Here is a 24,402-nt window from a genome sequence, read left to right as displayed (position 1 = left end):
CCATTTTCCCTGTTCATGATAAATGTAAAGTTTAAAACTGAATGTTTTTTTGTTTGCTCTGTATTTGTTTTTCAAGCATTCCCACATTTCTCGCAGCCCCTCTCCTGTCCCATCGTGCCCTAACTGAACATTTAGTGGTCATGTTAACACTGTATCTCGTATGTAATTAGGTTTGCTAACAGGTGTTTCTCACAGACCACAAACCTACAATCCAGCCGGTAACAGATTCAAACACGACGACGCCAAAACCATACTCATAATTTTCTCCAAAGCTGGAATGTAAGTGATCTTCAGAATTCACAAACACCTGGTTTACCAAGACAGCTTTTCTTTTGTAAAAACAAAGTCTTTATTTCAGTATGGTGGTGGGTGACATGTGGGAAGAGGGTTCTGTACAAATGAGAGAGATCTTTTGGTCAGACTAAGCCCATTTTGTTGATTTCTTTATGTACACTTTCACAGAAACACACAGGTGTCGGTCATCACTGCAGGTCATCGTCATCGAACAGGTCCTCAAAGTCTGCAGAAATAAAGAAAGAACACAAGAAAGAATAGAGACAAAAAGACAAGAACAGGGTTAGAATGAGACCAGCTGTTTCCAACAACTCCTACATTCTCTTGTGTTTATATCATTGTTTTTATTCTAGATTTTAAGTTCAAAAGTTCTTTAGCTTTTATCCAAAGCGACTTACAAAAAGTGAATGAAGATACAAACTCAAATAGAAAAAAACATTATAAGTCTTACTGCATTTGCTTCAAATAAGTGAGAATTTTTTTTTTTTTTTATTGGAAATCCAAACAGATGGGTTTTTAGTCGTCAGGAGAAGAAAGCTAAAACCTTTTGTTTGCTGTTTTGCGGAAACTTTTTTATCCAGGGTGTCTTTCACTTGTACTAATTAAACGTGGCCAAACACATAGGAACTTCATCCACCAATATTAAATAGCTATTTTATTCAAATCAAAGGGTTACTCATCTAACATCATGAAAACAATTTTTATAAAAATAAAACAAAAAAGATCTTGTAGGAGCCTGTAATGTGATTAATATTATACTGTAGTAACTGTTAGGGAATAATTTGCTTAGGTATTCAACCTTTGACACAGTTCATCATTTTCTCCTCTCACTGTCTCCTTTCCCATGGCATAGGTCTACGGCCTAGGGCAGGGGTATTCAACTAAAATTCAACGAGGTCCAGTTAGAGAAAATCTCCCCATGCAAAGGTCCGGAACTTCAAAATGTCTAACTTGCTTTATGAATTAGTGTGATATATATTGAAGTAGCCTGCAGCTGTATCAACGTCTGCATGTAATCAACAACTGACTGCCAATCAAATAAAGAAAGTACAATTCATAAACAACAATATTTATTGTCAATTAACATTGAACTATGTACAGTAAAATACTGTGGATATGTGTAATGTTCCTCTCTGGCTGCATTTAAAAATAAAATAGAGAAAATAAATAAAATAGCTTTGTTAACCGTTTCACATCATGACAGTTTCAGACGATTATAGAACAATATCAGTCTTTACACATCATAACAATTGAACAGTTTTAAAGTTTCTCTTTCTTTCCCTCTTATATGTCCCTCACTCACTTTTTTTAATTCAGTGTGAGAATTGAGCTTGAGTTTGTCCTGCCAGGAGTTTAAATCTGGGCTTAAATGGTGTCAGGGCCATTCTCATACACACATGCAGGTGCTCATTGGTTAGCCTCGGTTAGCCTGCGCTGGAACGATATTTATTTTTTGTGACCTCAGTTCTGACTTGAGAGGGAATGTTTGGTCAAACACTTTGTGTTTTGTCTCATAGTGGCGTTTTGGCACTTTTAATGAGCGCCGCGGTCTCTGAACAAATGAGACACACTGGTTCTGTGCTCCCAGTGGGCAGGATGAACATGAATGAGTCCGTCCACTCTGTTCTCACTGTCCACTTTCCTCTTCTTGGAGAGCGCCATCTGTCATTATTTGTCTCTCCCTGTCTGCCGCTAACACACCTGTTCACTCTCCTCTCCGCTTCTCTCCCTGTATCGCTAATTATTCTCTTCACTCACTTTCCTCTCCACTTCTCTCTGCCGCTCTCTCGTCTCTTCTTCTGTGTTTCTCTCCCTGTATCGCTCACTCGTCTCTTTCGCCCCCTGTCGGCAGCGGTTAAAATAGAATCGCCCCGTCAAAATTGAAATCCCCTATTAATGTATTGATTATAGGTCCGGGTCCGTATAGGTCGGGGTCTGGGTCCGGATCCGGACCGCGGTCCGCCTGTTGCCGACCCCTGGCCTAGGGAGCAGCTTGGGCGCATTGTTGTTGCCAGTCTATGGCAGAGCACAAGCCGCCATGAGGTAGTTTAATGTTCAGGGACGTAGGTTCCCTGGCGCACATTCTTTTCTATGGACGAGAGCTCTAGTTAGATTCAGGGTCCATAATTGTTTAGTCTCACTGATGAAGAATGTTGATTATTACACTCCGAACTAGTTAAAACCTCGAGCTACAGAAAGAGTTCTTCAGAATTGGTTTGGCAACCGCTGTGTCAACTCGTGACACACCACCTGTTTTGTCAATTCTCCGGCCGTAACTCCAAATAAACCATCAGTGTTTGCCATCAAAGCTCCAGCTCTCCTCGTGCCTCTCTGAGTCCTGTTTCCAATTGCTTCAGAAGTTTCCCCCACAGTAACCCAATTCAAAATAAGCATTTCTATACATGTCCTCATAATGAAACACTGCATTTAAAAGCTCATATAGAAACAAGCTTATCAACTATAGCTAAGGGATTATGTTTCCGGCTTCTTCATCGGTGAACATTTTTGTCTTCTGTGATTTTAAACTAAGAACTTTTGGGTTTTAGACACAACAAACTTTTTGAATTTGCAACTTGGCCTTCGATCAATTGTGAGGCCTTTTACAGACTCTCCTTCGAGCCACAAACTGAACTGTGACCCATATCCTTATAACTTTTGAGTAAAGTCAAGTTTATTTATATAGCCCAATATCACAAATCGAAAATATGCCTCAAGAGGCTGTACCGTCCGCTTCAAATATTTGAGAGTGAGCTAAAAGTAGTTGGAAGCCATTTATTTAGTCTGTAAAGTCATTTTTCCGTTGCCAGAATGTCGAAAAGGTTGAAACCGATCCAGCGCACCGGCTTTGATAAACTCTTTCTTTCATGTCTTTGTAGTTTCCAGGAACAGGACATTCCTTTTTTTGCCTAATAAGGGACAGGCACAGAGCCAAACAGCTTGCCCCTTGGCTACCCATAACCCCGTGCAACTTTTAACACATTGCAGCACCAGTCTTCTGTTAAATACCTTTTTTTCACAACATAATCCAAAAAGTTGTCCATATTTTACACTTTTATCTCCACAAAAACATTCTATTGTGATTTCCACCTAATTGTAGAGGGGCACTTCAACCAGAGCCCAATTAGGGAGGAAAGACTCTTTGAAATCCAACAATGGTTTGAAATGATCCCCTCTTCTATAATCAGACATAATTCTTTCCCATGCTTTTCCGTGTCTTGCCAACCTCTTGTAAAATCATGATTCTGATTAACAAAAGTGTTCATGTATTACAGCATGAGTGGCAAAGGCTTTAAAATCCCATTACTGCTTAATCTGCAGTCACTGAAAGCACCTGGAATTACAAGCCATGAAGACGCATTATTTTGGACACTGAATGTCTGCCAGCTGTTTTATTTCCAAATTAAACATGGCATTATTGCAGTACTTTGAGGGCCACACTATAAGTATAAAAAGCCATTATGGATTTAAATCTCTGTTAGTGTTTAAGCCACAAGCTAAGATCTACAATACATGAATGGCAGTTTTAGCAGTGTTAACAACCCAAGTGAAATAAAGGTGTGTGTGTGTGTGTGTGTGTGTGTGTGTGTGTGTGTGTGTGTGTGTGTGTGTGTGTTTTTTTTTTAAAGAAGCTGACTGGCGAGGTGTCCCGCTGAGTTTCAGTCTGACAGCAGCTATAAAACTAACTTTACCATCCTCCTCTTCTTACTCTTTTTTCCTCTCTTTTTTCTTTCATTCCTTCCTTTTTAACAATCAGCTCTTTCCTTTCTAGGTCATGTGCTGCTGAGCCAAACTGGTTTTGCCTGCAGCCGATTCTGCAAGACGGAAAACAGATTGGCTTAGTGTTTTTGTTTTTCCTCAGTGTGTGTTTACGTGTGTGAAATGGTGTTTACAGGGGAACAACAGGATGTTTTAGGGTTAATTAAACAAGGCTAAAGCAACAACATTGATAATGCGCTTACACTTACAATCCATTTACCATTTCCAATGATTTGGTTTCTCCCCTTAAAATGTTTATGTACCTCAAAACACGTTGAATTATTTGTTCAAGTCCCTGGTAAAGAGACACAGACAGTTGTTTTCTTTTACTTTGCAGATGTGTACAAACTGTTCAGTCATGGCTTTTAACGTACCGTTTAAATTTAGCTTTAAAAGAAAGGGGTCAAATGATCAGGTTTCTCTATATGCGTTAACTAGGTTTCTGTTAATCCCTTGATCATTTAATGAGAACTGGGTTTCTCATTTACACGTTGCAACAGATATCACATTAACCGACGAAAATAAGGAATGTTAAAATAAATTCAATTTGTGTAAACAGAGCCATACGTGTCTTGAATCGCAGGTGTCTACTGACAAATATGTGTAATAGAGCAAGATGACGGATGCCAACAAATCATAATAGTTTATTATTTTAAGTAGGCACAAGAGGGGTCATCATTACATGTCACTTGTTAGACACTTTTATCCAAAGCGACTTACATACTCAATACTGTGGACAATCCCCACAGGAGCCATTTGGGGTGAAGTGTCTTGCCCAGGGACACAACGACATGCTGACTGCAGTGGGGTTTGAACCTGTGACCCCCTGATCTGAACGCCAACGCTCAACCCACTGCACCACCATATTCACACTTCTCCATCAGATATGGAGGAGTACTGCTTTTTTGTTGCATTATATCATTTGGTTTTGATCATTTTTTAATGTGATACAAATCAAAGAATCTAAGCTTATTGTTGAGACTGGTTGCCACTAAAATAAACATGCTAGATTTTTTTTTAAAAACTGCCGCTTATTGCTGCTAAACTCTAAAAGATTTCTCCTCATTGTATGCAGTGCTGCTGACTTTTTATGCAACTATATTTCACAAACAGTCACTTAAGTGGTACACATATTCTTCCCAGTGTGTTGAAATGTAATCATGTAGGCGGGAAAGGGAGTAAACTGTGGCTTACCGTTAAAGAAATCCGAATGCACTGCTTTTTCATTGGCTGCCAGGTCCATCAGCAGGCCGCTGCTGCCCCCTGCCTGTGAACACACAGCGGTACAACCCGTGTCATGGAACTAGCTAAACACACACACAACACATTAGGTTAAATCTATATAATAGGGATACAGTCTACAAGGGAATAATGTGTTAACAGGAATGGAATTGGCAATAAGTAATATTTAAAAATTCTGGCTCTGGGGAATCCCCTGTGTGTTAGAAAGAGGGCAACGCCTGCGTTGTGCAGGTTGGAAATATAATTTAAAACATGAGCTCTTATCACACTACTACTTTAATAAAAGAAACGTGTTCATATTAACCGGGGTTATAAGGCATCATTTGAAAAATAAAAAGTAGCAATAGAATTGTAATGTCTGCATTTTGAGGCTTACATATTTTTGGCACAATGCATACAGACTGATAAGAAAAGTATGCTACCTTAGCCGGTTTGTGCTATAAAAAGCGCTGACGTTATATAAATGGAATACATTATTATAAATATGTTTATTGTGTTATAATGATATCCCGAAATGCTGCAAATTGACGGTTCTAATAAGCATTTTCTTAAGGAAGCCTAACACAACTTTACAACTCTAACATTACTAGGCTAGTTAGCATTAGCCATTGTTTTTGGACAATTATGTTTCAATATTTTGTTCCGAACCAGTTGACCCACCTCGTCCAGGTCTACGTAGGGGCCGGCTCCTTCAGGAAACATCTCGTCCACTGCGGGCTTCATGGTGTATCAGTATCAGCAGAACTTATGTTTAAAAGATGTTGCAGCTTCGAATTTGTGGCTAGCTAGGCTAGCTTCTTGGAGCACGTAAACAAAACAAATGTGTGCAACACTCAATTGTGCTCGGCTTTCTCTGCTGGCTTGTTGCAAACAGTCCGCGCTCTGCTTTCAGTTAAAAACAGACACGTGTAGCCTGACAGAAGCCGTTTCCTTCCAAACAATAAAGTCAATATTTATTTTGCAACATTAACCTGTGTTTTTTCTTAATTATTAAGTCTTCATATCAATGTTTCTTTATCCTGTGAGAGGATCCAAAGAGTAAAGCCATTAGTCTGGGATAAATGCAACATTAACTTGTATTTTATTAATGGTAATAGTACTATATTACTTACTGGTACTAATAATGTGTTAATACAATATATTTAATGGGAAAGATCATGTCACAATTATATATATTATATTGGCAACCAAAAAAATTATAGCATACAGCTGCACACTTACAAGAAGAATATGCTTTTAGGCTAACTTTTTTTAATTCAGGAATTTATACTAAGGATTTTAGATGTATCGGTAAAGCATAAGACACTTATACTTTCTAAATGCAATGATTACATGAAAGCAGGGACGTGCACAGACATTTTGTGGGGCGGGTGCTCAAGTGAGAAAAAGGGCACTTCCCATAATCATATATAAAAAAATGTTTTAAAACAAAAAGTTAAATATAGTTGCACACCTCTGACTTACTGACCAATTTATTTTAATGCCCTCACACACTCACACAATTGTTTAATACTCAACATAATTCTACAAAATAATCAGCTAACACAGAGACAATGGTCTTCTTTAGTATTCACAATGCACAAGAGCAGACAACAAACTAGTACAATTAATAGTTATTAAATGAGCAGCCAACAATCACAATTATGAAGTTACTGTTTAAGGCAGGACATTACAGGCAAAAATATCGTTTTTTCATGTACTTGTTATTTTGGTCTATTTTGCTTCCATGTTTTCTTTCACTCTAATGGAAATAAAACTTCCAAGAAACACATATAAATGGTGTTCGTTTTACTACCATGTCTGAATTCATCTATAGATTTAAAGTTAATCTGCATATTTAAACATAACATTTCAGGGGAAAATACTGACTTGACCTAAGTAACTAAACGCCTAATTTGCATATCAATGTGGTGATTGTGATGACGTTGTTAGATACACATTTTACTATATTCACTTTAAGTGTCTCCCCTTAAGTAGCTACAGTACATTAGCCAGTATGCCCATGATAAATTGCCTTAGCTAAACCTTGAACTAACTTATCCATTAGCTAGTAGCCTACCTTAGTTAACTATATTTGTTATTGTCTTTTAGCTAATTAGCTGTAAACTCGAGGCACTGGCAGTTTAGTAATTTGTTCATCACCACTCACCTTCAAAATAAGCCAAGAAAAGCCGGCATAACATGGAACAGTAAAGTGGGAGGCGCTGCTACTGTCTGTCTGAAGGGACTGCCGATGTCCGCGCCGCTGTGCAGGAGACGTGGAGGGAGGGAGGGAGGGAGAGATACGGAACTTCACATCTAATCTCCCGACCTGATATTTAAAGTGGACCTATCATGCTATATTTGAAAAATATATTGTAGGGCCATACCTATATAAAACATGTCTGTGAAGTTTTTTTTTTCAAAATACCAAACAGATCATGCATTGTAGCCATGCCTCATTTCGCTCTATTTGCTCTTTTCCAGCCCTGTTTTTGCAAGGGCTGATTCTGTGACGTAGCTTTAATGCAAATGAGCTGCAGCTGACCACGCCCCCCTGCAGGAGAGGGGAGCGTGCTCTGATCAGCTGCTGGGCTCTCAGAAGAGGGGGAGGAAAAGAGAGGCTCCGTCCTCCGTGTATTATTCTTATATTATTATATAGAGTCGTTATTCATTTGTTTTAACCTCTTACGCACCGCCCCCCCGGTACCGGGCGGATAAACGCGTAATTTGCAGGAAACAACGTCTAAGGAATCTTAATATTTAATAAACTATGAATGTTTTATATCCATGTAACGGAAAGAAACTCAGCTAACTGATCTTTTTAATTTTTTTTCTCCAAAAAAACCCCACAATGCTAACACTCAGCCTCTGAATTAGCCACGAGCGAAAAAATGCTAACCTATCACTGCACCGAAACTCACTCATAACTCCCTTATTACTTATCCTAGATGCACATCCAACCCATCGATTAGCATCGTCTGGAGACACAGAATCGATGGGTGCCCACCTCAACACTCAGTGATACAAACTCGCGACTCTATAAACGAAAACGTACATTAAAACATTTGGCGCTAGGTAGCTACAAATGCTAACATGGCTTACCTTGGTCTTTGTCTGGTCAAAACTGGTCTTCAATGGCATTAAAATGATAGACGATGCTGCAGTTAATCCATAGGTTAATCCAATGTGTCTGTGTCCTCTTTGTAATGATTTCTGATAATCCATAAACAATAAAACTGCTTTTCCGTTTCCAGATGTCAGAGCGAGAGATCGCTTCACTCTGATGCAAGCCTGCATGCACAAAGCCCCCACCTTTTTGTGTTAATGTTGGTGTCTATGTGAAAACCCCCCCTTCGATTCTATTGGCTCTAAGAAGAGATTACAATCACCAAAATCAACCAATGGGTTCCAGAGAAACTGTAAAAACGCCCATTTACACCCAAATCACCCCAGAGGTGTTTTTTTTTTTCTAAACCTGGCTAAAAAGGTAAAATGTCACTTGTTTTGCATCAATCTCGATACAGGGTACTTATTATATGTTGTACTTTGGATTCCTAAAGCTTTTAGTCTACCATCCCATCATTCAAGGGTGGTTTTCACTATAAGTAATGGGTTTTTTTTTAGGCGGAGGTAAGAATTTACCTTTTTTTACCATGTTCCATCTGAATTTATTCTGACTGAGAAAAATCTATATTGATTCTGACACTTCTACATCCAACTCACAGATGTAACCTTGCTTTGATAAAAGAAATTATTCATATAACCCTTTTAGAAGTTAAGTTGTAGTCATTTGTTTTGGGCATGTCATTTTCGAGCCTGAAACATGAAAAACAGGTTAAAGCTCAATAAATAACAAAGAAGACCTTTGACCGGCACTTTTCAAATTTTGTCCGGAAGATTTCAACTTTAACGGACATGTTGACCGGCGAAAAAAAATCGAACTGAAACTCTGCCGCTCGTCCCTTGGAAGAGGCGGAGAGGTGGGTGTTTGTCATCTGCTGGTGGACTAACCGGAGAGAATTACAGCGCTTGCCTCAGGGAGGGATTGCATTGAATTACAGCAGCAGGAGCAAACGCTTGCCTCGGGGAGGGAGAAAAAGAGCCAGAGCGTCCACAGCGGAGAGAATAAACAGAAGGGCAACCATGGCAACCATGCGCGGGAAGTCTTCTTCGCTGCTTTTGTGGCAGACTACAGCGCCACTTACAGGCCTGGCATATGTACTACAGCGTCTACAGCACTTTCGAGTGGGAATGGCCGTGGCCGTGGCCCAACCCCCCATTCCCCTGATAGGTGGAGAGTAGCCCATATAGGCGGAGCACCCCTTTTCTGACGTCAGAAAAATTAACGTCTGTATCAGCTCCGTTGCAGCCCCGTTTTTAGAGATTTGGGTATGGAGGAAAAGAGAGAGGGTTGTGTTTTCTGACACTTGGTGAGTTCCCTGACACACCAGGGACATATATTCATGTATAAAAGACGTACAAAAGTGCATTTTGCATTATAGGTCCCCTTTAAAAAATTGTATTCAATCCATATATTTTTGGAAAGGGAAACTGTGCGCAAACAGCAGTAGATATATATTCATTCATAACATTTCAGGGTAAAATACTGACTTGACGTAAGTAACTATCTGGGGAAGTTGTGAGGTGATGCGTTTTTTTGTTTTATCCATTTCACCTGCAATGTCTTGGTAACTGCATGCAAATTAGCGCATTTTAATTAGGCCTAGTTAACGTCAAAAAAAAGGGGGAAAAAAGGGCACTTTCTCTGGAGGAAGAAAAAGAGCAGGGGCTCAAGCCCACTTTGATGTATGTGTGCACGTGCCTGCATGAAAGTAGTTACCAAATCTTTAAAAAATGAAGAGAAAAAAATAAAAAAATAATTGTGGAAGGATAAGAACTATAATGATAAATAAATAATAGAATAGAAGGATACTGCAAAAAAGACGACAACATCAATCATTTTATAAATCATTTAATAGACATATTTTGACATTTTATTCATTTTTGATTCATTATAAGGATTACATACTCTGCTATAAAAGATCTATAACTCTACATTTGGATTATTGTCTAAACTAACAGCAGTGATATACTTGGGAAAAGAAAAACTGCAAATATTCACTTCATTTAGCATATCACATGTTATGTATACCCTACATTAATTTAGTAACTAATTTTCCCTCTCTCTGACGTCTGATACTCTTTTTTAACATCTCAAGAGTCCCCTTTCTGCCCCCTTCCTCTAAATCCTGGTGCCATTAGCTCCCTCTCAGTGTTCATGTCCCTCGGTGGTCTCATATCCCAGGGTGTCTCCGAGGTGCTGGTGGGCAAAGAAGGCCCGGGCCATCTCGTTGATGTGGTTGTAGGCGCCGATGGATCTGAAGTATTCAATGTAGTTCCAGAAGTCAGAGGTGGAGTAGGGCCAGTAGGGGACAGCTGGAGGTTCTTCATATGGAACTAAAGACACACAGCAGGCCAGGGGAGGACATGAGACAACTTAAAGAATAACACTACTCTTGTATTTTATATATCACAGTTCCCAATGTGTAATATGAGGGGTACACCACTTATTTCACTTGGTACATTGTAAAATTCCCGGACTGCCTTTACGCAGAGAAAGGGTGCAACATTATAAATAATAATCAGAATCAGAATACCTTTGTTCGTTTGTTGTTACAGCAGAAAAAGAGTCAAAGACAGCTTAATGTTAACTAAGAAGCATGCATAAAAACAAACCATAATACAAAAAAACGTATAGTAGAGAGATGAGGTGCAAGTTTTTCTACTCAAGACATATCAACACCTCCCAAAGTGTTTTCACATCATTGCATTTTGGTGACCAAAGTATCTCTATGGGGAATTTTTGAAAGTGCAATTGATGGAAAACTATTTTTAATATCTGAGGCATGTGTTTGTTGCAAAGTTTGAGGTTGCTAAAAGGAGATGTGTTATTTAAATACATTACCTCCTTCTGGGATGACTCTGGCCTCTGTGAGGGGGAAGAGTGAGAGAGAAAAAACTTTACATTCCCAAACATTCCAAAGCACAAAGAAGGGATTCAAGTGTGGAAAACCGAAAAACTGTGCTTCCTCCCAGAAGACTGCTGGATACCTGCTCCCTCCTCAAATATTATTGCTGACTATTTCGCACGCACACGCAAAAACACACGAGCACACACAACACACACATACACATAAAGAAGGCATAAAGAATTCCTCCTCGGACAGAGTCCTCTTTGTACAATTCCAGTGACTAAAACCCAATGCTCTTCTATAGATGCAGTCACATCTGTAATCAAACAAGATTCATATAAAGCATTTTTTAAACATAAAATAATAATAATTGTATTATCTTAATTGTATTATCTTACGGGGAAATACTTTTGCTGCAGAGACAAACTAAACTTCGGTATCAACACATCAAATGTTGCTTTTTAGTAAACCCGAATTAATAGGGTTAACTGGATTTATATTTTAGAATAGTTTATTTCTACTCTTTTAATTTGTTGTTATGTGCAATGCGTTATTTTGTTTTATGCTGCTGGAACACATATTTTTTTCCCAAATTGGGATTAATAAAGTACATTTTATTTTATAATCTTACAGATGAAACTCACCACTGAGATGACAGGCAAAGAGGCAGAGGAGAGCACCGAGCCATACCAAGAGCTTCATCTTTCCTTTCTAAATACAACATTTTAAAATGAGGCACTTTAATCCACTTGTCATTCATCGGTATATATAATGATTCAGTATTACTATAACATATATTTTCTTCTAGATGCTATAGTCTTATGAGAGTAAAAGATAGTACGATTTTTACCTGCAAAAGGTCTGTGAAGCCGTGCAGAGAGATGCTGTTCATTCGCTGGTGGACTGTGGTCTGTGGAGCTCAGAGGAGGAAGAGCCAGTGGACCTCCACCACACATACACACACGCACACGCACACGCACACACACACACACACACACACACACACACACACACACACACACACACACACACACACACACACACACACCCCGAGGTTTGGAAGTTTTTCTTCCACTGAGACAAATGTAAAATCTGTAATATTGGGCTATATAAATAAACTTTGATTGATTGATTGACACACACATGCAAACGCACACAGCCATGCCATTCCTTGCCCAGCAGGAAGTGACTTTAATGGATGCAAACATTGTAAGATTGTCAAGAAGTCTTTGAGAAAACTTGGTGATGACAATGGGTCACACAAGTGGCAACACTACATTCGCAAATGGTGTGGGGCTGGACCAATAAGAAGGAGTTGTGATGAAAATAAATGCAAAGTTGAAAGATTGGTGTGGTTGGATCAAGGGTGCCAGACATAAAGGGGTATGTTCCGTTTTTTTTTTTTTGCTATATAAATTAGCATCCCAATTAATATCACAGTTAACTTTGTTATTGAATTACAGATGCACGTTGCTAATAGCAATAGCATTAGCTGGTGTTGGGGAAATATTTTCCAAGGTCCATAGCTTTGACCCAGTTTATCAGTTCATACTGTCCTGACTGAGCACACGCACCTGTAACCTTGGCTGCTGTGCTCTCAGTGTTTTGTCTCCCTGTTCCTGCCTGTTGGCGTCAGCTGATGGAGGTGTTATGATTCTATCTTGTTATGCACAATGTTGATTATTCTCTCTGAACTAGATAAATACATGGGTCTCTGGGGTAGAGTTCTTCAGAATTGACGTGGCAACTCTCCCGTGCAGTCAGATCCGTGACTGCTGTGACTTGTTTTGTGAATCCTCCGGCCGAAACTCCTAATAAACCACCAGTGTTTGACATCAAAGCTCCAGCTCGCCCCGTGTCTCCTTCCTGAGTCGGTGACTCCCACTGCATTGCTACACAGAAGTTTCTCCCACAGCTGGTACCTTGCCAATTTGGGTCTAGCCCCTTTACCTTCTTCTACAGATATGGTCAATTCTAGCTCCAAAAAAGCATGATACCAAAATGCTAAACTTAAGAATAGCTCTTAGCCTTTGTGAACTACTTTTTATCAATTATATAGAGATATTTTCATGTGATTTGTTTTACTGTAGGAACACATATTGCCCTCTTAATAATAATAATAATGGTGCTATTTAATGAATTAGTGCATGTATCACTTGATAGGCTTGAAGGCTTGAATTCAAACACTTTTTTTGCGATCAGCAAGGATATGCTTGTTTTATTGCAATACCATGTTTTATAAGTATTTTCACATCTGTAAACAGCAAAATGAGCGAGATTGTGTCATGGTGGATACAAATATTATAATCAAAACCAACCATAGGGAGATATGTTTGCTGTAATAATCACAATAAAAGGTACAATACAATAGCTTGAACTACAAAATGAGCTTCATACGAGATAATCAAGTATTAGTGATTCATTTAAGTGCACATTGCATTAAGATCAATATTGTTTTTTTAAATGCACAAGTATTTTAAGGCAGCAATTAAAATAATGATGAAGGTTGCTGGTTACAGTGCAATGAGGGGAAATAAATCCCTAGTTATCCTTGCAGCCCGTCTGATCTGTGGCCTTCATCTTGGACAGGTCGACTCCTTCTTGGATCAGCAGGTCTTTAGCAAACCTCACAGTCTCCGCTGGCAGGAAGCGAGAGCGCCCAAGGATCCAGGCGTAGTCGAAGTGGAACAATCGTAAAATGTCCGTGCAAGAGTACACAACGGTCACGCTGGTGTAGTCCGTGGTCACAACCCAGTAGCTGCCGTAGGGAGCAACTGGGAGAGGGGGGGGGGGGGGGGGGGGGGGGGGAATACAAGATATCATATTTGTGAAGCAGAGGTTAACGTTTGTTATAAACCTTAAAATATATAGTAAGAGAAAGAAACATCCTAATATTTGTAATGATAATTATCGTACAACATTATAATCTCAAAAAATCAAACAAGACTTGATAAAGAAGAACAACACAAGAGAGATAAAAGAACCAAAAACATGTACACTACACAATACACTTACAATAGGAGAAGCCGACTCCAAGTTTGGCCGGTTCTCTGGGGTCTGGGGCCACTGCTGTCCCTTCTGCTACTTCCACCTTGCCTTTACTGAGAGAGAGAGACAGATACACTTTGAACTCTTTCAAACAAATATGTAAAATACAAAAGCAGAGTACATGTTTGAAGGAAAAACAAGATTAGGGAAAATAATCTAACTAAAAAAGGATTCAAATGTCCATCATCTCCCAGCATACAGAGGGTTTTGTCCAAAGTACTGTCTTTTTTCTTTTTCATAATAAGCATAGACTCCTCCCTAAGGTGTGACACCATTGGCCTTTAAGTCATCTCCATAACTAATAATTAGTTATATAAAGTAATTATAACCACTGGTGTGTTATAATGATGATCCAATCATAGTAAGGGCCCAAATATTGGATGTAAAGAGTTCACTGAATAGTGGTATGTAATATTTGTCGGTTATGATTTTTGAGTGAATTGTAAACATAGCTGAAGTCAGAATAATTAGCGATATGGGTATCAGCAATCAAAAAAAAAAAAAGTTAGCTCATGGTTCCTCAGACACACACCTTTTGAATTCTGATCAAATTCACGTAACCTAAGCATATGTAACACAGTACAGCTTATCAACCATCCTACATTGATCCTACATCCTACATCTAAAATGCAAAAACAAATCCCCAATATTATTTAGTTTAAAACAGTCCTGGTTGTTCAAAGGAAGTAAATATGTGCAATACATGTATTTTTTAAGCTTATAATAAACTTTCAGATGACGATATGATTTGTAGTGGTGGTGGAAGATGGATTTTGTAACCTCTGGACAGAGCTATTTCCCTGTTTCCAGTCTTTATGCAAGGCTAAGCTAACTAGTATCCTCTGGGTCAAGATTCATATTAACCTAACAAATGAAAAGACACATGAAAGCGGTAACAAGACTCTTTTTTTGAAGTTTTCTCTGTAACACTGAACAGAAATTAAGTCATTGGTCAGGTCATAACAACATAATAAATATCCTTGGATACTCACTAGAATCCGCTGTTCAGCACCTGAATGGTACCATCTTTCCTCACAGCGTAGTTTGCCTCGATGCACTTTCCTCTCTCGAAGGAAGCAGGCAGCTTCTCGATCTCATACCACTTCCCCAGATACTGTTAGCAGAGAGGTTGCATTAGTGCTGCGTAGTTCATTGAATAGTATTTGATTGAATGTTTTAATGGTTGTTTACTTGTTGAAGATTGAAGTTAGGCTGCACTTTGGGGTCAGGACAGGGACCCCAGTGATAGGTCTGAGCTGACACCAGAGGGAGGAGCAGGAGGAGGAGGTAGACGGCTGACATTGTTCCTAAAAGTAAGTATATGTAAGTATGAGCAGCTAAATGCCACAACTCACAGCCAACACAGTACATACACACATTTTTAACCAACTTTATACTAGATCGAGTGCACGCAATCTGGTCAAATTCGATTTGATTGTTCATTTTTTAACATGATGGAAACTATTTGAGAATTATTATTTATTTATTTTATACCTTGAAGCTTTTTTATATTTTTATTTTGCAGAATGTCTTATGTATTAAATGGACATTATATCATCTTGTAATCTACTTATGTATCTAAATAGTTATCACCGCAATAAACCATATTTAATTTCGTCTTAATGTACATTATTTAATTTCATATTATTTTCTTGTATATTATATTTACATGTATATAGACTTCTTGCACTATTTTTTATTTGTATTTTTGTATTTTATTATAGCTTATATGCATATGACAATAATACCTTTGAATTTGAAATGAAAAATTGACCATATATTCTGGCACGTAAACAGTGGCATAAAATGGAAATTCTTGAGTATAGTAAATACAAAGTAGTACATCAAATTCTACTTAACTAAGCTGAAACTTTTAGTTGCCGGGTTGCATTGTTGGTAATGTATGCACCAGGTTTTAACAATAGGAAGAACAGGATGAACAAAAGACAAAATGTCTTTCTGCTTCATCTGCTTTTTCAAAAAACCAGTCCATCATGAGTCTGATTAATGCTATAGGAGATAATGCATAAGCTTTAAACAAACAGTTATTACTGTATAGTTTGTCTGCCGAGGGTGTTGACGTTCTACATTCCTTCTCTATTGTTCCCCATATAGGTAAAAGATTATGGTTTTGTGAAACAAGATAACTCTCTTTATCTTTCTCAGTACTGCTGCTGAGAATGCCTTTTTCCTTTTGTCTTTTTACATAAGGTTGCTTCACTTGTTCTTCTGGTTTCACGTAACAGTCGGAAGGCTTATTATGAAACCTTCCGACAAGGTTTCATAATAAGCTATTTCCTTCAGTAGGTGATACTACTGTGTAAAAATAACAATCAAATGACATCAAATGTAATAGTTTGATTAATAGTTAATAATTGCTAGTTGAAAAAACTGAACTTATTTGTAAAATATAAATTTAGGACAACAGTGGACCAAATCAATTGGCAAAAAAAGGTTTATACTACAGAAAATAATCAGTGTCAATTAAAAACTCAACATTTTCCCTTAAAGCATAATTCAGAAATGACATAAAATGTACTTACCCAAGTGTATAAAGGATAAAGGTGTCAGGTGGATATGGTGGAGGCTGCTGTGGTGATATGAACTGTGTGGAGCGCTCTCTAACACAGACTGGGAGTGTTCAGGTTACATCACTGCACAACACAAGGCAGATTGTTAGCTAATTGTCATCATGCGCACATTCCGCATTGTGAAAATGCAGAGGTTTAAATATTTGATTTGTCTGTTTCCACAGTTTTTTTTATCATGAGCACACTCTCTTTATATTCGAGTATCATCTTAAAAACATTTTTGAATGTTATCATTCTTTTTCTCATAAAGTTATTTTGGTAAGATTGTATTTGTTTATAGCAACGTTAGGTTATATTTTACAATACAAAAGTTCCCCTATTTTTTGTATCTGTGTGCTAGCTTGTTCTGTTTAATCTCTGTAATTCTTAATTTACAATTTGTATTAATATTAATGATGGCTTACATCGCTGTCAACCATAGTGTCTACTACTACCAGATAGTTGGAAAAATTGATACAATTCTCTGCACAAATTGTATAACTTGAATCAATTAATTTGTTATGGATTCTGCTCTTACTGTCTTTGGTGAAATTCCAAATTCATGATGGAGGCAAAGAACATACATGTAAGGCAAGGTTGTAAAGAATGAATTACATTAACTCCCTTTAACGTTTGTTGTGTCATCGTACTTTTTAAATAAGTGTATATTATTAGCTGTGATTTGTTACATTTCATAAAAAGAAAAAACATGAAAAAGTCATAATTCACTGTGCGAATGAACAACAAAGCAGATGCCTGAAGCTGCAGGTGTGTTCGTGCTGCTGGTGGGCGGGGCTTCATGTTCATAGGGGAGCTGGAAAACATGCCTGTCCCATGACTCAGTGGTGTGTCCAGGGGACAGCTCTAACAGTACAAAACATCCATAGATAACAACGTGTGGGTTGTTGTGTTCTTACAAATTGGCAAAAAGGGTGAGTGACAGTCAGACCCAATAACAACAATTTGCATAATTAGTACATTTACTTTCAATACTTTAAGTATATTTTGATGCCAATACTTGTACACTTTTACTTGAGTAAGATTTTGATTGCTTTTACTTGTAGCAGAGTATTCCTACCCTGGTACTTCTACTTTTACTTTACTACAAGATCTGAGTACTTGTCCACGCCCTCTTCCATAACTCAAGTACACATTTGTTGTAGACACTTGTGCACTCAGCACCTTACAGTGTGTGTGAGGATGTGAGTGTAATGAATACACAGCTATTGCTTATATTGTTTCATCAGTGTTTTACGTACTGGACATTGAATGCTATTTATTTTGTAGCCTTACCTATTTTAACAGAAGCATACTACCCTCCCTTTCCCTTTAGACATGTCATGAGACATTTTATAATTGTATATGTAAGATGCATTAGAACATATCTATACAGTTTACCAATTAACAATCAAAGTGTCAAAATATGTGACTCTTTATGTAAATCACTGCAATTCTTCTATTGTGTTCCGTCACCTCAAAAATAGTCTGATAATGCATTTTGACGGACATCATTTTTTAATATTTATTTAATAATGTATAGGTACTACAAATCTAGTACCTTTTCAAGTAATGACAGTATTATACTGTTATAAAAACTACAAAAAAATGTACACATAGATACATTACCTTTAAATATATTGTAGCTTTTATGACAGTATAATATTCTGTCATTGTTAAAATATATTATATATATTTGAAATATAATATTAATATATTTTATATAGATTATAATAATATAATATACTGTAATAACAACTACAATGTATTAATGATAATGTATAATGTAATGTATTATGTACCTATATATATGATATCATTATATGTATATTTGTTATGTACATTTTTGCACATAATCAATGTGACCCACTTAGTAAAGATAGTATGAGTGTACTATATACATTGTTTTGGGGCAAATTCTACTAATTTATGCATAAAGGTTTCTAGGGTATAAAGAAATGAAGACAAACAGACGCAAAAATCTAATAAAGATTATTTATTTCCAGTGTTTGTTGAGAAGGGCATTGCACACCCATGTTTTGCTGGAAACAGGCAAGATGTTTACTGATCAGAAAACATTGTTTCATGCAGTTTTAAAGATAACTTTGTTGTTTATTCTCCCAGGTTTTAAGCGCCCATGCATTTTACTGCATACAAGGGGAGAGGGGGGGGGGGGGGGGGGGTTTGGAGTAAAACTATAATGAAACACAGACACTGACATACATCTCAAAGCTCCGCTTGATGTGAGTTTAACTAATAACAGGAAAGACCTCACAACAAAAAAACATCTCTGGAATGCCTGTGATTATTGTTTTTCCTAAAAAGGTTTTGTCTTTTCAACCGCTCTTAAAAAATGAAAAAAAAAGGCACTTTTTCTTTTTGAGATAAAAAAAATGTGTAAAAACTTACTATAACTGGACAAAGTTTTGAAAAGAAAACTACTGTACCAAGCATTACATACTATAGTATCAGCATTTCATTACTGTTTTTCAGTTTTTATTTGATAAAACTATAATAATTCTCCAGTCCATCAAGCTAATATCTGGCTGTTGTGACTGTGCTGTGAAAAAAGAAACTTCCCACAGCACCCAGCTCAGAAAGCAGCCCTCAGTTACATCCACATACTTCAAGTACACATACATAATTATTGGTTTGAAAATGACAATATTGTCACAAAAAAACTAGTGTTAGTCCAAAGAGAATAATACATTCTTCATACCGCTTATAATAGGAAGAACTGAACCATGATTCCATAAAACAAGCTTCCTTCTGCATTCAGTTGTAGTCAAGTTGACCCTGTTGCTTTTCATAAGTCCATTTCTTCACCCTCAAGAGTCACATTGGTAGGGTCCGATCTTGCAGGAGGAAGTTTTGTCCACGTCTGTTCCAGTATGGAGTTTCACACATAAACATCTCTTCAGCATTATTCCAGTAACAATAACATAAGCATATACACAGTATGTACAGTAGATACATAAAGTATACTTTGTAGAAAAAATATTGTGCAGTAACCTTAGCTAATATACCCACATTCGTACATTTACACATTCATTCCGTTTTACACAACACCGTTTCACAGATACTGGTAGAACCGTGAGCGTACAACCTGTGCCCCGGACAGTTTGTGTGGGTGAGGGTCCGCCCCGAGGCTGGCTTTGTTTTTACTTTGCAGCCCGCTACCGTTCACTTGCTCCCCCGCTGGCGGCTGTACGCTCGGAGACTCAGATGGAGGAAGAGGTCTTTCAGAAGCTACTTCCTGGGCTTCTTGGTCCTCCGGGAGGGCTTTAGGCGCCACCTCGACACTTGAATCCGATCCTTTACATCGCTCTCTTGTGATCCAGTTCTGGATGGAGAAGTCCTGAGAGGAACATCTGGGCTTGAGGCGGTCCAGAGCGGACAGATCGGCGGTCTGGTCCACCCCCCCCTGCTCCCTCCAGTCGTTGATGACTGCCAGCTCTGCGAAGTCCCTCTGCCCGCCCATGGTGTGTCTCCGGCGGATGTTCTTCTTCTTCCCTCGAGCCTCCGTGCCTCGGTTCTTCTGGGTGAACATGTCGTCCGCAGATGTGCGTAACCTCAACTTGAGCCGCTCTGTGATTTTCACGTGCCAGGCTGGTTCGGCACGTTCTGACTCGCTGCGTGAAGACGAGCTGAGGCTGCTTGTCGACCGGCCTTTCTTCATCACCTCCAGAACTCGAGAGAGCCTCGTGGAAGACTCCGACCTGCTCTCGCTACGCTCCCCACTTCCGGACACACCCTCCACTGACGACTCACTGTCTGTTTTCTGTCTCAGGGACCACCTTCTGGAGAGCGTGTCGCACTCGATCATCCTGTGCGACGGGAAGAGGCGTCGCGCTTCCATTTTTGGCGCGGCGCTCCCCTCTGCTGCTCCACTTCCTCTTGCTTCACTCTTGTCTTCTGGGCAGGGTGTCGATTGGCTGCTGCCTCCGCTCGGGGCGAACACCGGGAAGTCACTCTCGCTGTCCGTCTCCATGGGTCGCCCCTCGCTGATGAGCTCACTGCGCTCGTCGTCGGCCTCCTCCCCACACAGCTCCGGACTGAGGATGCTGGACTCGGCTCCGGTCAAGAACGTGATGGAGGAAGTGGTGGAGTAGTCGGAGGTGATGGAGCTCACCTCTGCGCCCGCGGACGCCCCTTGACTTGAAGCCAGTCCGACACTCGCTCCTGCAGGAAGATCAAGAGATGCTCCAGTCCACTTTTTGGGCCTCGAGCGGGACAGAGACACTCCAGAACTCGTGGTCCCGGAGGTGTTCTCATCAAGCTGTGATGGGGGGTCCGACACAGAGGAGGACTTCCTCTGAGGAGCTGTTTGGGGGCCTGAGATCTTTGGGGAAGGTGAGGGTCTGGGTGGAGTCTTCTCCTTCAGGAACAAGGAGTTTCTGTGCTCTCTCTTGGCTTTAGGTGTGATCTCCACAGCTCTCCCGTTCTCTTTCCTCTCCTCTGGTTGCTTAGCGTTGGGTTTTGCGTTGGGGCTAGGACGACTGTCGCGCAGTACCTCAATCTGGAGGTGGTTCGGATTCTGTCCAGTGATTTCCTTCTTGGTAAAAACTGAATCCAGATCGTCATCTGAGCTGCTATGCTGCGGCTTCTCCTTTGATTTCTTTCTTTTGCGGCTGGCTGCAGCAAAGATGGAGGAGACCAGGAGCTCTCGGCTGCACTGGTCCTTCCCTGAGCCCCAGGAACCCTGCAGAAAGAAGAAGACACCATGAGTATTTGAGTACATGAGTATTTCTGATGCTGAGAAACACAAAGAGAACGAAAACCCCTTCACCCCTGCCTAAAAACCTGTACTCCACCTGCTCCCGTGAAGCAACACAAACCAGAGAAGTGGACAGAGAGAGGAACATTAGCAGGTGTCATTAACAGGAAGCACATTATGGTTTCCATTCCAGCCTTAATGGAGAAGCAGGAGAAGCAGTAGCATGGACTGAAGCATCCCTACGCAAGCCTGGGCTCTCGCATGACTTGTTTAAAAGCTGAAGGAAAGCAGCCACAAAAAAGCCGAGCAGTGATGAAAGGCTTGCTTTAGATAATGACACAATCTTAATCATTGATTTTGTCTCTTCATGAACGACTGCTGCACAATCCTGAGCTCTTCAGCCACACATGTTGAGTTCAATGTGTCATGAAGCAGAAAAGAGGCAGCTGGATGTACAGACGGAAACAATTATTAATCATTTAAAATGGAAGATCTCACTAAGCCCTGATGGTACTCACCCATTCATATTGTTTTGATATATCCTTTAGGAATCCATTTCTGCTTGTAACCTGATACTATAGGTCTAAATGAAGTGTAAAGTGTGGTGCTCACATCATTGAGGAATTACAAACAGAAACACTCCCAGTTAAATCTATACTGGATCCTCTAGAAGAGCCACTGTCAACAGTTTTCATTAGGACTATTCCTTTAGTAGAATTTCCAATCAAAAACATGCAGAAACTAGTGCAATCTTTTGAGCATGCCACGAGGCAAACAAAAACGTATTTGCTATCTGTGTTGGGCTATAACATATCCAATTTGAGGTATGCCAATTTGAATTGTGAACTTGTGATAGCTGTTGCTTCTAACTTCTTAAATGCATGTATGCACCACCAAAATGTTTCAAATGATTATATTAGGGTAGAAGCAGAAAGGTTGTATAACTACGCTGGGCGCATTAGCCAAAACCATCTGCATTGGGCCAAGACAAAGCACAGGAGGGAAGTCGTTTTTTTTTTTATGCTGATCTTGTCTGGTGTTGGAAGCATTCCTTCCTGCTTGTCACCTACCTCCTGTCATCCTACACACAGTGGCCTGAGAGGGTTAACACAGTGCACACACACTCACCTTTGATTTCGCTGAGTCACTAGTGGGTGAATCTGTGGGTAAAAGAGAGAAAGAGAAGGACATGTTAGATGATTTAAAAACTAAGATGGCCACATGTACAAGGTGCAACGGGGGGGAAATAAATCAGGGAGGAAAAGAAAAGAAAAGAGAACAATGTTGATGAGAAGGGGGGTGAAAACACAGCAGACGAGACGCGTGGGCACACACACACACACACACACGAGCAGACGACAGGCCATGCTTCACACAGGGCAGATGAGCTCTACGTTACACTCAGGTCCACATCTACATGTGACGTTCTTCCACAACACACGCCAAGTAAAGATAGTTATAAACTTTTCTTATGTTTCTTAGTGATACTGAGTGCAACTTTAGCGACGAACACAACACGTACAGTTGAACAATGAGGCAGATAATGTTCCATGCAACACAAGGATGGTGATGGTGATGGTGATGGATATCCAGGTATGCAGACGTGAACCCTATTGTAACATGTATAAATTGGTGGAAATACATCTGAAACCACTGCTAGAAAAGGCTGAGTATTGTGTACAAATGTAAGTTTAGTGCGCCTGCTCAAATACGTTTTATTTTTTTTTTATTTCATTAAAAAAGGAAACTTTACAGCTATGGTATTCATCTGATCTACCCCTGAGTTTTAAGGTTTATCTAGGTAGAATTAGCCTGACAATAAATTCTTCAATTTAACTGAAAACATTTGGATCATCACATTTTGAGATTTTGGACAAGAGCAGGTTCAGAAGCAGTGTGAAGTTCAATAAAAAATGTGACGTTCTCTTCTTATACTTTTAAATTTAAATAGAGACATAAAGAGGTACAATGATCCAGTAAATAAGAAAAGAACAGAAAGTAGTCCCTTTAATTCATATTGCAACACTCAGGAAGGGAACCACTGGTTTAAACACAAGCAGCCTTATGGGAAATGTAGACTCTAAAATGTGTCAACATCTTGATATGAATAAGTCACTGAAAACCATGTGTCAACCGATAAACTATACAAAACCCTTGATTTCCTGCTTTTTAAGCTGAAAGTGACATGAGCTGCAATGACAACGACGACACAGTGATGACAGAGACGGCAATGGAGGAAACCAAAATATAACAGTGACAATAATAAGTGACAGGGGGGTCACAGAGGGGCTAGCTATATGAAAAGAGGGGACACTACATGAGAGAGAGAGTGTCAGCAAGGAAAACCTAAGATCAGTCCTCACCTGCTCTGTAATCATATCTACTTCATCTCATCCTGCTAGCTACAATTTGTTTTTCTTTGTGTGTGTGACATAGCCGAGCCCCCCTATACACCCCTTACAATACAGATGATGGCACAATATGCAAGTGCACACTGACTGGAGACGTAGGAACCATACCATGCTATCTCTCCTGTTGGCGAGCTTGCGAGACAGTAAGGAGAGACAGCGGAGAGACAGTGGCACCGGCCTTTGTTAGGTATAACTGATAGAAAACCCACAACACCGGAGACTGCACAGTACCGTGTAGCCGCTCCGATTCATCTTTTCCTCACGGTTTCTGTCTTTATTGCTTTTTTTTCTTTCTGTCTTTGGCACTTAACAGAACTGCGGGTTCCTGCAGACTAGGCAGCTACACTGCGGGCAACAATCCTCCTTCTTCCTACAGTTCCAGCTGTCCATCACGGACATTATAGAGTCCATCA

General features: G+C 39.5%; 4 protein-coding genes across 7 annotated transcripts in view; all 4 read right to left on the bottom strand.

The window, feature by feature from the left end:
- Positions 1 to 325: 325 nt before the first annotated feature.
- Positions 326 to 6,204, bottom strand: cops9 (COP9 signalosome subunit 9). Its single transcript, XM_034145821.1, has 3 exons — positions 5,953 to 6,204; positions 5,245 to 5,317; positions 326 to 520 (listed from the first exon to the last, which is right to left on the bottom strand). Exons 1-3 carry the CDS (start codon positions 6,013 to 6,015, stop codon positions 483 to 485), a joined length of 174 nt encoding a protein of 57 aa, XP_034001712.1. The 5' UTR covers positions 6,016 to 6,204; the 3' UTR covers positions 326 to 482.
- Positions 6,205 to 10,239: 4,035 nt separating this feature from the next.
- On the bottom strand, positions 10,240 to 12,152 carry otos (otospiralin). The gene is made up of 4 exons (XM_034150252.1): positions 12,097 to 12,152; positions 11,891 to 11,957; positions 11,240 to 11,263; positions 10,240 to 10,731 (listed from the first exon to the last, which is right to left on the bottom strand). The coding sequence occupies exons 1-4, from the start codon at positions 12,136 to 12,138 to the stop codon at positions 10,544 to 10,546; spliced, it is 321 nt and encodes a 106-aa protein (XP_034006143.1). The 5' UTR covers positions 12,139 to 12,152; the 3' UTR covers positions 10,240 to 10,543.
- A 1,281-nt stretch (positions 12,153 to 13,433) lies between these two features.
- On the bottom strand, positions 13,434 to 16,926 carry apodb (apolipoprotein Db). Its single transcript, XM_034148185.1, has 5 exons — positions 16,838 to 16,926; positions 15,486 to 15,601; positions 15,287 to 15,408; positions 14,262 to 14,347; positions 13,434 to 14,020 (listed from the first exon to the last, which is right to left on the bottom strand). The coding sequence occupies exons 2-5, from the start codon at positions 15,594 to 15,596 to the stop codon at positions 13,788 to 13,790; spliced, it is 552 nt and encodes a 183-aa protein (XP_034004076.1). The 5' UTR covers positions 15,597 to 15,601; positions 16,838 to 16,926; the 3' UTR covers positions 13,434 to 13,787.
- Positions 16,927 to 18,842: 1,916 nt separating this feature from the next.
- Positions 18,843 to 24,402, bottom strand: part of LOC117495637 (rho GTPase-activating protein 21-like) — a 78,001-nt gene continuing 72,441 nt past the window's right edge. For 3 of the 4 annotated variants that reach the window (XM_034147058.1, XM_034147051.1, XM_034147067.1), the window contains 2 exons: positions 22,707 to 22,738; positions 19,935 to 21,563 (listed from right to left, as the gene is read on the bottom strand). In XM_034147058.1, the coding sequence (XP_034002949.1) occupies positions 19,935 to 21,563; positions 22,707 to 22,738 (1,661 nt within the window). Of the gene's footprint in view, positions 21,564 to 22,706; positions 22,739 to 24,402 lie in introns of all 4 variants that reach the window. The other variant, XM_034147042.1, reaches the window with a different exon arrangement.

The sequence above is a fragment of the Trematomus bernacchii genome, unplaced genomic scaffold (genome assembly GCF_902827165.1).
Source record: "Trematomus bernacchii unplaced genomic scaffold, fTreBer1.1, whole genome shotgun sequence".
Taxonomy (NCBI): domain Eukaryota; kingdom Metazoa; phylum Chordata; class Actinopteri; order Perciformes; family Nototheniidae; genus Trematomus; species Trematomus bernacchii.
The sequence above is the reverse complement of the archived record's forward strand: the minus strand, read 5'-3'. Positions and strand labels throughout refer to the sequence as shown.

Coding starts and splice junctions, on each gene's coding strand:
- otos (XM_034150252.1), bottom strand. CDS start 12,138: ATGAACAGCATCTCTCTGCACGGCTTCACAGACCTTTTGCAG. Junction 11,264..11,890: donor CTTTGCCTGTCATCTCAGTG/GTGAGTTTCATC, acceptor TCCCCCTCACAG/AGGCCAGAGTCATCCCAGAA. Junction 10,732..11,239: donor CAGAGTCATCCCAGAAGGAG/GTAATGTATTTA, acceptor GTGTGTCTTTAG/TTCCATATGAAGAACCTCCA.
- cops9 (XM_034145821.1), bottom strand. CDS start 6,015: ATGAAGCCCGCAGTGGACGAGATGTTTCCTGAAGGAGCCGGCCCCTAC. Junction 5,318..5,952: donor CCTACGTAGACCTGGACGAG/GTGGGTCAACTG, acceptor GTGTGTTCACAG/GCAGGGGGCAGCAGCGGCCT. Junction 521..5,244: donor GCATTCGGATTTCTTTAACG/GTAAGCCACAGT, acceptor TTATTTCTGCAG/ACTTTGAGGACCTGTTCGAT.
- apodb (XM_034148185.1), bottom strand. CDS start 15,596: ATGTCAGCCGTCTACCTCCTCCTCCTGCTCCTCCCTCTGGTGTCAGCT. Junction 14,348..15,286: donor GTGCTGAACAGCGGATTCTA/GTGAGTATCCAA, acceptor TCTCTCTCTCAG/TAAAGGCAAGGTGGAAGTAG. Junction 14,021..14,261: donor TGGAGTCGGCTTCTCCTATT/GTAAGTGTATTG, acceptor CCCCTCTCCCAG/TTGCTCCCTACGGCAGCTAC.